This window comes from Oncorhynchus keta, chromosome 1, assembly GCF_023373465.1.
Source record: "Oncorhynchus keta strain PuntledgeMale-10-30-2019 chromosome 1, Oket_V2, whole genome shotgun sequence".
In the NCBI taxonomy this organism is placed as follows: Eukaryota; Metazoa; Chordata; class Actinopteri; order Salmoniformes; family Salmonidae; genus Oncorhynchus; species Oncorhynchus keta.
Genome location: NC_068421.1, coordinates 13,265,587 through 13,279,241, shown reverse-complemented (window position 1 = coordinate 13,279,241; position 13,655 = coordinate 13,265,587). Strand labels below are relative to the sequence as shown.

At 46.2% G+C, this 13,655-nt stretch overlaps 1 protein-coding gene across 2 annotated transcripts in view; it reads left to right on the top strand.

The window, feature by feature from the left end:
- The first annotated feature begins 3,621 nt into the window (after window positions 1–3,621).
- Window positions 3,622–13,655, top strand: part of gucy1a2 (guanylate cyclase 1, soluble, alpha 2) — a 68,857-nt gene continuing 58,823 nt past the window's right edge. For both annotated transcript variants that reach the window (XM_052505908.1, XM_052505869.1), the window contains exon 1: window positions 3,622–4,410. In XM_052505908.1, coding sequence (XP_052361868.1) covers window positions 4,174–4,410 — 237 coding nt within the window. In that variant the 5' untranslated portion in view covers window positions 3,622–4,173. The remainder of the gene's footprint in view (window positions 4,411–13,655) is intronic.

Below are 13,655 nucleotides of genomic sequence, written 5' to 3'. Positions count from 1 at the left end.
CCTGTGGGTCCTTTTTTACAGTGTATGATGAAACTGGTTCTCATGAGGACCACCACAGGAATGGAAGACCCAGAGTTGTCTGTGTTGCAGAGGATAAGTTACCAGACTCAGATTTCAGGCCAAATAAATGCTTCACAGAGTTCAAATAACAGACACATCTCAACATCAACTGTTCAGAGCAGACATCGTGAATCTGGCCTTCATGGTCGAATTGCTGCAAAGAAACCACTACTAAAGGACACCAATAATAAGAAGAGACTTGCTTGGGCCAAGAAACACGAGCAATGGACATTAGAATGGTGGCAATCTGTCATTTGGTCTGATGATTCCTAATTTGAGATTTTTGGTTCCAATCACCATTTCTTTGTGAAACGCAGAGTAGGTGAAGATGATCTCCGCATGTGTGGTTCAAATCAAATCAAATCAAATGTATTTATATAGCCCTTCGTACATCCGCTGATATCTCAAAGCGCTGTACAGAAACACAGCCTAAAACCCCAAACAGCAAGCAATGCAGGTGTAGAAGCACGGTGGCTAGGAAAAACTCCCTAGAAAGGCCAAAACCTAGGAAGAAACCTAGAGAGGAACCAGGCTACCGTGAAGCACGGAGGAAGGGGTGTAGTGGTTCTTTGCTGGTGACACTGTCTGGGATTTATTTAGAATTCAAGTTAACAAGCATGGCTACCACAGCATTCTGCAGCGATGCGCCCTCCCATCAGGTTTGCGCTTAGTGGGACTATAATTTCTTCTCAACAGGACAATGACCCAAAACACACCTCCAGGCTGTGTAAGGGCTATTTGACCAAGGAGAGTGATGGAGTAATGCATCAGATGACCTGACCTCCACAATCACCCGACCTCAACCCAATTGAGATGGTATGAGTTGAGTTGGAAAAGCAGCCAACAAGTGCTCAGCATATGTGGGTTGAGAGCTGGTTGAGAGAATGCCAAGAGAATCTAAAATCTATTTTCATTTGTTTAACACTTTTTTGGTTAATACATGGCTCCTGAGTGGCACAGTGGTCTAAGGCACTGCATCTCAGTGCTAGAGGCATCACTACAGACCCTGGTTCAATTCCAGGCTGTATCACAACTGGCGAGTCCCATAGGGCGGCGCACAATTGACCCAGAGTCATCTGGGTTAGGGTTTGGCCGGTGTAGGCCATCAATGTAAATTAGAATTTGTTCTTAACTGACTTGCCTAGTTACTTTTTTTAAAAAGTGTTATTTCATATTTTTGATGTCTTCCATTTCATTCTACAATGTAGAAAATAGTAAAAATAAATAAAAACCCTTGAATGAGTAGGTGTGTCCAAACGTTTGACTGGTATTGCATATGCAGTGTGTGTGTTTATCCAGGGTATATGTATGCACTATCCTTGTAGTGTCTTCTTCAGTGTGTGTGTTTGTCCAGGGTATATATGTATGCACTATGCTTGTAGTGTCTTCTTCAGTGTGTGTGTTTATCCAGGGTATATATGTATGCACTATGCTTGTAGTGTCTTCTTCAGTGTGTGTGTTTGTCCAGGGTATATATGTATGCACTATGCTTGAAGTGTCTTCTTCAGTGTGTGTGTTTATCCAGGGTATGTGTATGCACTATGCTTGTAGTGTTTTCTTCAGTGTGTGTGTTTATCCAGGGTATATGTATGCACTATGCTTGTAGTGTTTTCTTCAGTGTGTGTGTTTATCCAGGGTATATGTATGCACTATGCTTGTAGTGTTTTCTTCAGTGTGTGTGTTTATCCAGGGTGTATGTATGCACTATCCTTGTAGTGTTTTCTTCAGTGTGTGTGTTTATCCAGGGTATATGTATGCACTATGCTTGTAGTGTTTTCTTCAGTGTGTGTGTTTATCCAGGGTGTATGTATGCACTATCCTTGTAGTGTTTTCTTCAGTGTGTGTGTTTATCCAGGGTATATGTATGCACTATGCTTGACTGGTGTGTGTGTTTATCCAGGGTATATATGTATGCACTATGCTTGTAGTGTTTTCTTCAGTGTGTGTGTTTATCCAGGGTGTATGTATGCACTATCCTTGTAGTGTTTTCTTCAGTGTGTGTGTTTATCCAGGGTATATGTATGCACTATGCTTGTAGTATTTTTTTCAGTGTGTGTGTTTATCCAGGGTATATATGTATGCACTATGCTTGTAGTGTTTTCTTCAGTGTGTGTGTTTATCCAGGGTATGTGTATGCACTATGCTTGTAGTGTTTTCTTCAGTGTGTGTGTTTATCCAGGGTGTATATGTATGCACTATGCTTGTAGTGTTTTCTTCAGTGTGTGTGTTTATCCAGGGTGTATGTATGCACTATCCTTGTAGTGTTTTCTTCAGTGTGTGTGTTTATCCAGGGTATATGTATGCACTATGCTTGTAGTGTTTTCTTCAGTGTGTGTGTTTATCCAGGGTGTATGTATGCACTATCCTTGTAGTGTTTTCTTCAGTGTGTGTGTTTATCCAGGGTGTATGTATGCACTATGCTTGTAGTATTTTCTTCAGTGTGTGTGTTTATCCAGGGTATATATGTATGCACTATGCTTGTAGTGTCTTCTTCAGTGTGTGTGTTTGTCCAGGGTATATATGTATGCACTATGCTTGAAGTGTCTTCTTCAGTGTGTGTGTTTATCCAGGGTATATGTATGCACTATGCTTGTAGTGTTTTCTTCAGTGTGTGTGTCAGGCTGGGTGGATAGTCTGGCACATGGGCAGAGAAGAGGTCAAGGTCACCAAAGCGATTAGTGTTCGACATGAATTCCTCCCTGTCGCCCGCTACGGCTCTGCGATAGTAAATGGCTGGTACCGGCAGTTACCATTATCATGTGTTTATTATGGGGACAGAGTCGGTTCATATAGGAGAGGAGGCTGTGTGAACCAAACACACCTGTTGACTTTAGTGGTGTACTATTGTTGACAAATACCATAGTCCAGTCTACTAGAACCAAGTCTACCTTAAATTATTGTTTTATCTCTATGACCTTGAGTAAATTATTTACAATGGTCAGTGGTCAGTTGATTATGACAAATTGGTCCAGTATACAAACACACGGAATATGTTCTGCTGGCATTGCACAATCAATCAATCAAATGTATTTATAAATCCCTTTTTACATCAGCCGATGTCTCAAAGTGCTGTACAGAAACACAGCCTAAAACCCCAAACAGCGAACAATGCAGGTGTAGAAGCACGGTGGCTAGGAAAAACTCCCTAGAAAGGCCAAAACCTAGGAAGAAACCTAGAGAGGAACCAGGCTCTGAGGGGAGGCCAGTCCTCTTGTGGTTGTGCAGGGTGGTGATTATAATAGAACATGGCCAAGATGTTCAAACGTTCATAGATGACCAGCAGGGTCAGATAGTACTAATCACAATGTGGGTCAACTGGCATATGCGTGTTTTCAGGATCAAATCACATGCAAACACCGAGGCCTGTTTGATTTGTAGGTTAGGGTTTTGCTTTCTCCTGAAGTTACTTGTATTTTTGACTCTAGTGTCTCCTCCGTCAATATCTGCGCCAAACAGCAGCCTAGCCCTAAACTAAAGTATCTCTTTCACAGTGATGGTAAGGAGGGGGGCAGGGTTTAGTCTGATATTATATCTGATTGGCTGTGGAGGATGAAGGTATAATAGTGATGCTGTAGAGCTCGAGCGGAGTGGGCAGATAGAACTCCACGAGGTAGCGGTTCGAGCTGATGTTTGACTGCAAGCTGACTCCGCAAGCATCTCTCTGTATCTCCCGATCCTCCCGTTTCCTGCCCTATGGAGAGGAGAGGAATACAGCCAACTGCAGAGATGAGAGGGTGAAGGAATGAAAGCATGAATAGTCCACAGAGAGAGAGAGTCGGAAAGCCGTGAATCCACAGTGGATGTGATAGTGGAGAGGTGCGCAGCAGACAATACTTCAACTGGGATTTCAAAGGGAAAACTAAAAGGACAACGGTTAAAACCGTCAGACATGAGATTCAGCTGTTGAATATAGTCCCCCTCTCTGCCCGTCGCGAGAGCATCTTGGTTTGGGTAATACATTTGTTGTCTAGCTCGTGTCGCTCACGCTCTTGACCGGTGCGCGCGCCTCCCCATCTTTCCCACGCGAGTGAATCTGATGAGTTCGGGTGGCGGTGTGTTGTTTCGCCGCAGCACGCGTACGCGCCCAGACTTTTCGCGCTTAGCAGCAGCAGCATGTCCTCGCGAAAGATCTCTTCGGAGTCGTTCAGCTCGATGGGCTCCGAGTGCTTGGAGAGCCCCGGAGATGATGGCGACTCCTGCCCCTTTTCACGCATCTGGAACGGCAAGAGCCCGGTGGAAAAGCTCGCGTGCCCGTTCGAGGACGCACCGGGACCCAAACGGGCGAACAGACGGAAGCGCGTGAACCTGGACTCGCTTGGGGAGAGCTTGAGGAGGTTAACGTCGCCCACGGTAGGATACATTTACAAAAAACACATATATAGAGAGATTTTCTCCGGTATTTCTCTCCCCTCTGCATGCGTCACCTGCGTGGTTACAAAATGACCAGCACGCTAGAGATGACTGTTAGAATACAGAGAGAGCGTGATAGAGAGAGACGAATGGGTAGTAGATTAGGCCTATTCTATATCACTCCTTACTGGGTGATGAGGTTATTCTGGGTGAGATTTGATGAGACTGTATCCGTTTACCTGGTGTATCCTCCTCTCCTCCACCTGCACTGAAGTGAAAGAAGTGGACAGGTTAAATAAAATACCTGGTTGGGAGGCCTTCAGTTTCCAGCATCATTAACCTGCGTTTTCAGAACACTGTACAATAAGGCACAGAAACTAGGAAAAACAGAGATATTAGAGATGCACTTGATGATGATGATGATGATGATGATGATGATGATGATGATGATGATGATGATGATGGTGATAAAGATATTCTGGTCAGCATTGTATATGCTGTTTTTAATTTCCTTGGACGTAGGGAAGTGTTTAGCTTGCTACTCCCTGGTCAAAAGCAGAGATGCCCCCCACTCTCCTGGTCAAAAGCAGAGATGCCCCCCACTCTCCTGGCCAAAAGCAGAGATGCCCCCCACTCTCCTGGCCAAAAGCAGAGATGCCCCCCACTCTCCTGGCCAAAAGCAGAGATGCCCCCACTCTCCTGGCCAAAAGCAGAGATGCCCCCACTCTCCTGGCCAAAAGCAGAGATGCCCCCACTCTCCTGGCCAAAAGCAGAGATGCCCCCCACTCTCCTGGCCAAAAGCAGAGATGCCCCCCACTCTCCTGGCCAAAAGCAGAGATGCCCCCCACTCTCCTGGCCAAAAGCAGAGATGCCCCCCACTCTCCTGGTCAAAAGCAGAGATGCCCCCACTCTCCTGGCCAAAAGCAGAGATGCCTCCCACTCTCCTGGCCAAAAGCAGAGATGCCCCCACTCTCCTGGCCAAAAGCAGAGATGCCCCCACTCTCCTGGTCAAAAGCAGAGATGCCCCCACTCTCCTGGTCAAACGCAGAGATGCCCCCACTCTCCTGGCCAAAAGCAGAGATGCCTCCCACTCTCCTGGTCAAAAGCAGAGATGCCCCCACTCTCCTGGCCAAAAGCAGAGATGCCCCCACTCTCCTGGCCAAAAGCAGAGATGCCTCCCACTCTCCTGGCCAAAAGCAGAGATGCCCCCACTCTCCTGGCCAAAAGCAGAGATGCCCCCACTCTCCTGGCCAAAAGCAGAGATGCCCCCACTCTCCTGGCCAAAAGCAGAGATGCCTCCCACTCTCCTGGTCAAAAGCAGAGATGCCCCCACTCTCCTGGCCAAAAGCAGAGATGCCCCCCACTCTCCTGGTCAAAAGCAGAGATGCCCCCCACTCTCCTGGCCAAAAGCAGAGATGCCCCCACTCTCCTGGCCAAAAGCAGAGATGCCCCCCACTCTCCTGGTCAAAAGCAGAGATGCCCCCCACTCTCCTGGTCAAAAGCAGAGATGCCCCCCACTCTCCTGGTCAAAAGCAGAGATGCCCCCCACTCTCCTGGCCAAAAGCAGAGATGCCCCCCACTCTCCTGGTCAAAAGCAGAGATGCCCCCCACTCTCCTGGTCAAAAGCAGAGATGCCCCTCACTCTCCTGGCCAAAAGCAGAGATTCCCCCCACTCTCCTGGCCAAAAGCAGAGATGCCCCCCACTCTCCTGGCCAAAAGCAGAGATGCCCCCACTCTCCTGGCCAAAAGCACAGATGCCCCCACTCTCCTGGCCAAAAGCAGAGATGCCCCCCACTCTCCTGGTCAAAATCAGAGATGCCCCCCCCCATACACACACAGACTGCAATCATGGTGACCCAATCGTACAAGAGCAAAGCAACGAGTGAACCACTCTTAGCAACGAGTCAACTATGACCCGGAGAACAGAACATGTACTTGGTGTTCACTTCATGTCCTGGTACTGTCAACCAGGCCAGTCACAGTGACCCAGAACAGAGGACACACACAGCATCTCCACACACAAATGGACATATCCTCCTCCTGTCACCACGCATAAACACACACATAAACACACACATAAACACGCACATAAACACACACATAAACACGCACATAAACACACACATAAACACACACAAACACACACATAAACACAAACATAAACACACACATAAACACACACATAAACACAAACATAAACACAAACATAAACACACACATAAACACACACATAAACACACACATAAACACACACATAAACACACACAAACACACACATAAACACAAACATAAACACACACAAACACACACATAAACACGCACATAAACACGCACATAAACACGCACATAAACACACACATAAACACACACATAAACACACACAAACACACACATAAACACAAACATAAACACACATAAACACACACATAAACACACACAAACACACACATAAACACAAACATAAACACACACAAACACACACATAAACACACACATAAACACACACATAAACACACACATAAACACAAACATAAACACACACAAACACACACATAAACACAAACATAAACACAAACATAAACACACACATAAACACAAACATAAACACAAACGTAAACACACACATAAACACACACAAACACAAATATAAACACAAACATAAACACACACATAAACACACACATAATCACAAATATAAACACATACATGAACACACACATAAACACACACAAACACAAACATAAACACACACATAAACACACACATAAAGATATGCAGGGAGGTGGTAGTTAGTGGTGTGAGCCATAACTGTTCTACAGTAGTGTAGTTCATCAACTTCCAAGACTGTGTGTATTGTGGGACATGTGACTGTTCCGTAATTTGCACTACATTCCCTAATTAAAGCCGTACACAGACACAGTCACATACAAACATACTGCCTTAGAGGAGAGAGAAAGAGGAGGCAGGAGAACTGCTTGAGAAGAGAGACAGAGGGCAGAGGAAGGGTACGAATGATGGAGGGAGAGGAAAGAGGAAAGGAGGGCAGAGGAAGGATACGGATGATGGAGGGAGATGAGAGAGGAAAGGAGGGCAGAGGAAGGATACGAATGATGGAGGGAGAGGAGAGAGGAAAGGAGGGCAGAGGAAGGATACGGATGATGGAGGGAGAGGAGAGAGGAAAGGAGGGCAGGGGGAGGATACAGATGATGGAGGGAGAGGAGACGAGAGAGGAAAGGAGGGCAGGGGGAGGATATGGATGATGGAGGGAGAGGAGAGAGGAAAGGGGGGCAGAGGGAGGATACGGATGATGGAGGGAGAGGAGAGAGGAAAGGAGGGCAGGGGGAGGATACGGATGATGGAGGGAGAGGAGAGAGGAAAGGGGGGCAGAGGGAGGATACGGATTATCGATATGGAGGGAGAGGAGAGAAGAAAGGAGGGCAGAGGGAGGATACGGATGATGGAGGGAGAGGAGAGAGGAAAGGAGGGCAGAGGGAGGATACGGATGATGGAGGGAGAGGAGAGAGGAAAGGAGGGCAGGGGGAGGATACGGATGATGGAGGGAGAGGAGAGAGGAAAGGAGGGCAGGGGGAGGATACGGATGATGGAGGGAGAGGAGAGAGGAAAGGAGGGCAGAGGAAGGATACAGATGATGCAGGGAGAGGAGAAGAGAGAGAGATGCTGAGAAATTAAAACTAATGGCGCAAATTAATTGACACTTTTTTCATTTTGTGTGTGTGTGTGCGTGTATGTGTGTGTGTTTGTATGGATCAGCCAGCTGATCCACTGTGTTAACAAGCTAACCCGCCTTTCATAGCATATGTATGTGTGTGTGGTGTGTGTTTGTATGGATTCATATACAAGTCTTTGTGATGTGAATGTTTGCTTGTCTGTGTCGGTGAATTTTGATAAAAGATGTGCGCTTGTCATTGTGTTTACTGGTTTGCTGCTGGTAATGTGTGGAGAGAGTAAGTGTGTGTGTCGATGTGAATGAATGGTAAAGACAAGGATACTCTCATAGGACACAAACACACTATGCCTGTATATATAACGTTGGATGAGCCAGATGCTGGTGTCCTGTACACCAGGACCCGGACACACTATGCCTGTATATATAACGTTGGATGATCCAGATGCTGGTGTCCTGTACACCAGGACCCGGACACACTATGGCTGTATATATAACGTTGGATGATCCAGATGCTGGTGTCCTGTACACCAGGACCCGGACACACTATGCCTGTATATATAACGTTGGATGATCCAGATGCTGGTCTCCTGTACAGCAGGTTTCAGCACAGGCCGTAGGATGACCCCAGATGCTGGTGTCCTGTACAGCAGGTTTCAGCAGAGGCCGTAGGATGAGGCAGATGCTGGTGTCCTGTACAGCAGGTTTCAGCAGAGGCCGTAGGATGAGCCAGATGCTGGTGTCCTGTACAGCAGGTTTCAGCAGAGGCCGTAGGATGAGCCAGATGCTGGTGTCCTGTACAGCAGGTTTCAGCAGAGGCCGTAGGATGACCCCAGATGCTGGTGTCCTGTACAGCAGGTTTCAGCAGAGGCCGTAGGATGACCCCAGATGCTGGTGTCCTGTACAGCAGGTTTCAGCAGAGGCCGTAGGATGACGCCAGATGCTGGTGTCCTGTACAGCAGGTTTCAGCAGAGGCCGTAGGATGAGCCAGATGCTGGTGTCCTGTACAGCAGGTTTCAGCAGAGGCCGTAGGATGACCCCAGATGCTGGTGTCCTGTACAGCAGGTTTCAGCAGAGGCCGTAGGATGAGGCAGATGCTGGTGTCCTGTACAGCAGGTTTCAGCAGAGGCCGTAGGATGACCCCAGATGCTGGTGTCCTGTAAAGCAGGTTTCAGCAGAGGCCGTAGGATGAGCCAGATGCTGGTGTCCTGTACAGCAGGTTTCATCAGAGGTCGTAGGATGACCCCAGATGCTGGTGTCCTGTACAGCAGGTTTCAGCAGAGGCCGTAGGATGAGCCAGATGCTGGTGTCCTGTACAGCAGGTTTCAGCAGAGGCCGTAGGATGACCCCAGATGCTGGTGTCCTGTACAGCAGGTTTCAGCAGAGGCCGTAGGATGACCCCAGATGCTGGTGTCCTGTACAGCAGGTTTCAGCAGAGGCCGTAGGATGACCCCAGATGCTGGTGTCCTGTACAGCAGGTTTCAGCAGAGGCCGTAGGATGACCCCAGATGCTGGTGTCCTGTACAGCAGGTTTCAGCAGAGGCCGTAGGATGAGCCAGATGTTGGTGTCCTGTACAGCAGGTTTCAGCAGAGGCCGTAGGATGACCCCAGATGCTGGTGTCCTGTACAGCAGGTTTCAGCAGAGGCCGTAGGATGAGCCAGATGCTGGTGTCCTGTACAGCAGGTTTCAGCAGAGGCCGTAGGATGAGCCAGATGCTGGTGTCCTGTACAGCAGGTTTCAGCAGAGGCCGTAGGATGAGCCAGATGCTGGTGTCCTGTACAGCAGGTTTCAGCAGAGGCCGTAGGATGACCCCAGATGCTGGTGTCCTGTACAGCAGGTTTCAGCAGAGGCCGTAGGATGAGCCAGATGCTGGTGTCCTGTACAGCAGGTTTCAGCAGAGGCCGTAGGATGACCCCAGATGCTGGTGTCCTGTACATCAGGTTTCAGCAGAGGCCGTAGGATGAGCCAGATGCTGGTGTCCTGTGCAGCAGGTTTCAGCAGAGGCCGTAGGATGACCCCAGATGCTGGTGTCCTGTACAGCAGGTTTCAGCAGAGGCCGTAGGATGAGCCAGATGCTGGTGTCCTGTACAGCAGGTTTCAGCAGAGGCCGTAGGATGAGCCAGATGCTGGTGTCCTGTACAGCAGGTTTCAGCAGAGGCCGTAGGATGACCCCAGATGCTGGTGTCCTGTACAGCAGGTTTCAGCAGAGGCCAAGTTTTTATTTACGACCAGGACAACAATGTTCTTATATTTGTCCTATTCCACACATGTACTAGTGTGTATTACAGTTGTTAACAATCACTTTGGCACTCATTTCAGAACCTTGTGGTCATTTTTCAAAACTCTACACACAAAACTCAAAACGGTCATCACTTGTAACACAGGCTGTCCAATGTTCAAAACATTGCGTTGTGCATTCATATCTTCAAAGAAACCTTGCACTTGCAGAATCATTGGTTCAAATAACTCATTTATCATGAAATACCATCTGAACGTTCATTTAGATCACCCACACACACTATACCGATAGTTTCACTGTGTAGTTGTTTGTACAATCATTAAATATTGTAGAACAAAATATGCGATAGATGTTTCATTATGCTACTTCATGTAAATACATCACTGTAAAATGACTAGTAGAGAGAATACTTCAGACACAGTGGAATCATTGAACAAAATATGACATTTATTGATGAAATACAATAAAATCACAACATAGGTTTCTTTGAATCAAAGCAAAAATAATTAGCTACAAAAAAAGAAAAAACAGTTAAAGGTCAACTGCAGTGTTCCTCACCTGGCTTACTGTAAAACATCACTGCAGTGTTTCTCACCTGGCTTACTGTAAAACATCACTGCAGTGTTCCTCACCTGGCTTACTGTAAAACATCACTGCAGTGTTCCTCACCTGGCTTACTGTAAAACATCACTGCAGTGTTTCATCACTGCAGTGGCTTACTGTAAACATCACTGCAGTGTTCCTCACCTGGCTTACCGTAAAAAACATCACTGCAGTGTTCCTCACCTGGCTTACCTGTAAAACATCACTGCAGTGTTCCTCACCTGGCTTACTGTAAAACATCACTGCAGTGTTCCTCACCTGGCTTACCGTAAAACATCACTGCAGTGTTCCTCACCTGGCTTACTGTAAAACATCACTGCAGTGTTCCTCACCTGGCTTACTGTAAAACATCACTGCAGTGTTCCTCACCTGGCTTACTGTAAAACATCACTGCAGTGTTCCTCACCTGGCTTACTGTTAAAAGCTAAACAAAGGTTTGATTACTGTACTTCTATATTTCCTTCAACCATGTCTTGTGGATTTGGCCAGAGGTTCTCATCCACATCACAATGGATGTTTTCATTAGCCAAACATCTTGTGAAGAATCTTCGGGCGAATCCAGGCCTGACACTGGTCTGCCGTGATGTCATTGCATGCGTCATCCATGGCCTGGAGAAGGGCGGCTTGTTCATGAGGTCGCCTATATCATATACCTTCCACCTTCACGTGGAGACAAATTCCTCAATCGGGTTAAGGAAAGGAGTGTATGGCGGTAAGTACAGGGTGGTAAATTGTGGTTGGGCCTGAAACCATGCTTGCACCATTTGAGAATGGTGGAACCTGACATTATCCCACACAATGACATAGGTCATGTCATCTGCTCTACCGACCTGTTTTAGCTCATTGATTCAGCGAATTATGTGGCTGCCTGCAACTCACCATATAGAGTATACAGAGTAGAGAGCTTTAGATGTTGTTCGACCAAACTTTAGAACAGGCAAGATGAGTAATCTAAGCAACTTTGACCGTGGTATGATTGTTGATGCCACACATGGTGATTCCAGCATCTCAGAAACAGCTGCCTTCCTGGGATTTTTACGGACTACAGTCTCTAGAGTTTACAGAGAATGGTGAGATAAACAAAACACATTCAGTGAGTGGCAGTTATGTGGGCAAAACACCTTGTTAATGAGAGAGGTCAGAGGAGAATGTCCAGACTCATTCAATCTAACAGAAAGGCCTCAAACGCTCAAAGAACAGCTGTTTAAAACAGTGGTGTGCAGAAGGGCATCTCTTAACGTACAACACCGTGAATAATTCAGGCTGTTCTGGAGGCAAAAGGGGGTCCTACCCAGTACTAGATACAGTAGATGTACCTAATAAAGTGGCCGGTGAGTGTACAGTAATGTCAAATCTGAAAACATGATCTGGAAAAGTGGTACATCGGACCATAGAAACAGTGTCTGATAAAGAATGATGATGAAACACTACATCCATAGATAATGTCGTCCAATTGGTTCATGTTCCACGGTTATTGATGTCAATGGATCTTATTATCCTGAAACTTTCATGATCTAAACATGGAATATATTTTGTCAGTTTCCATAAAACTGCATTAAGAGTCATTGCAACAGTTGCTTATCATTTTGAGCTGTTGTATCAGTTGATAGTTAGATCATTGTAATGAAATGAATAGACAGACATCTCAGATGTAATGTGTGAATTGCATTTTGAAATGGTAATACTTTGATGTTATGTTGTGTCATTTTGAACAGGTGATTTTAGTTCAATGAACAAATGATCTTAGCTTTATGTGTATTGTATCCAAGCAATTGGAAAAAGTGTTAGAGTTTTGAAAAATGTGCATTTTGATCATTGGTTGTGTCATGACGTTGGCCTGGGGGGTAGGTTTATGACAGTCATAAATACATCTTCCCCCCTTTTTTCCTCTCTCTACCCTACTGATGTTACATTTGCAAACCCCTTGGTTAGCATAGAGATTCTGAGAACATCAGAAGGTGGGGGGAAATGAACTATATTCCGACCAATTGAACATATGTGGTGGTACTTAATGAATATGATGTCAGTTCGGTTGTCATCTGAGACATTCTCATCAATGATAAGATGACATAAACTCTACAGTAGAACGTCTACACATCATAGTTATCAGATTCACATGGAATTGTTGTTCAATTTAAATGTTTAAATATGAAATGATTCGTGATGGGATTAAATGTGATTTTAGCTTCTAAAATGTGAGAATTGGGTTTTAAGAAGGTTAGGGCTCTGCTCAATCAGTGGCCCGCCCTTGTGAAGGGACATGGGCTATAAAACCTTTCAAACATGCCCTCCTCTCCCTTCCTATATAAAGCCTTGACGACAATATAACCTCCTGTTCCGAGGATGTGAGGACGACGGTCCGATGTCAGAATGGTTCAGATAATAACTACAGAAAAAAGCCAACATCAGCATGAGCTTTGGTTGCGAATGGTATGAACTTTGAACTCTTATTCACTACAGAAGTGATACCTCCTAGCCGTTGAGTAGCAACAGCAGCTGCAAACGCAGGTTAGGAAGGAACAGACAGAGTCACCCGTCTACCACACAACGACGTTACTACAACATATCCAATTGACCACCAGAGACATTCTTCAGAGGACAAAGGACTCGGTTGGGCAACACGGCCTTCCATCTACCACCAACCTACCGAAGCGCAGCTCAGAGTAAATATTTATTGCATTTTCCTTTTCCAAATGGGCGGTAACTTAGAATGCATA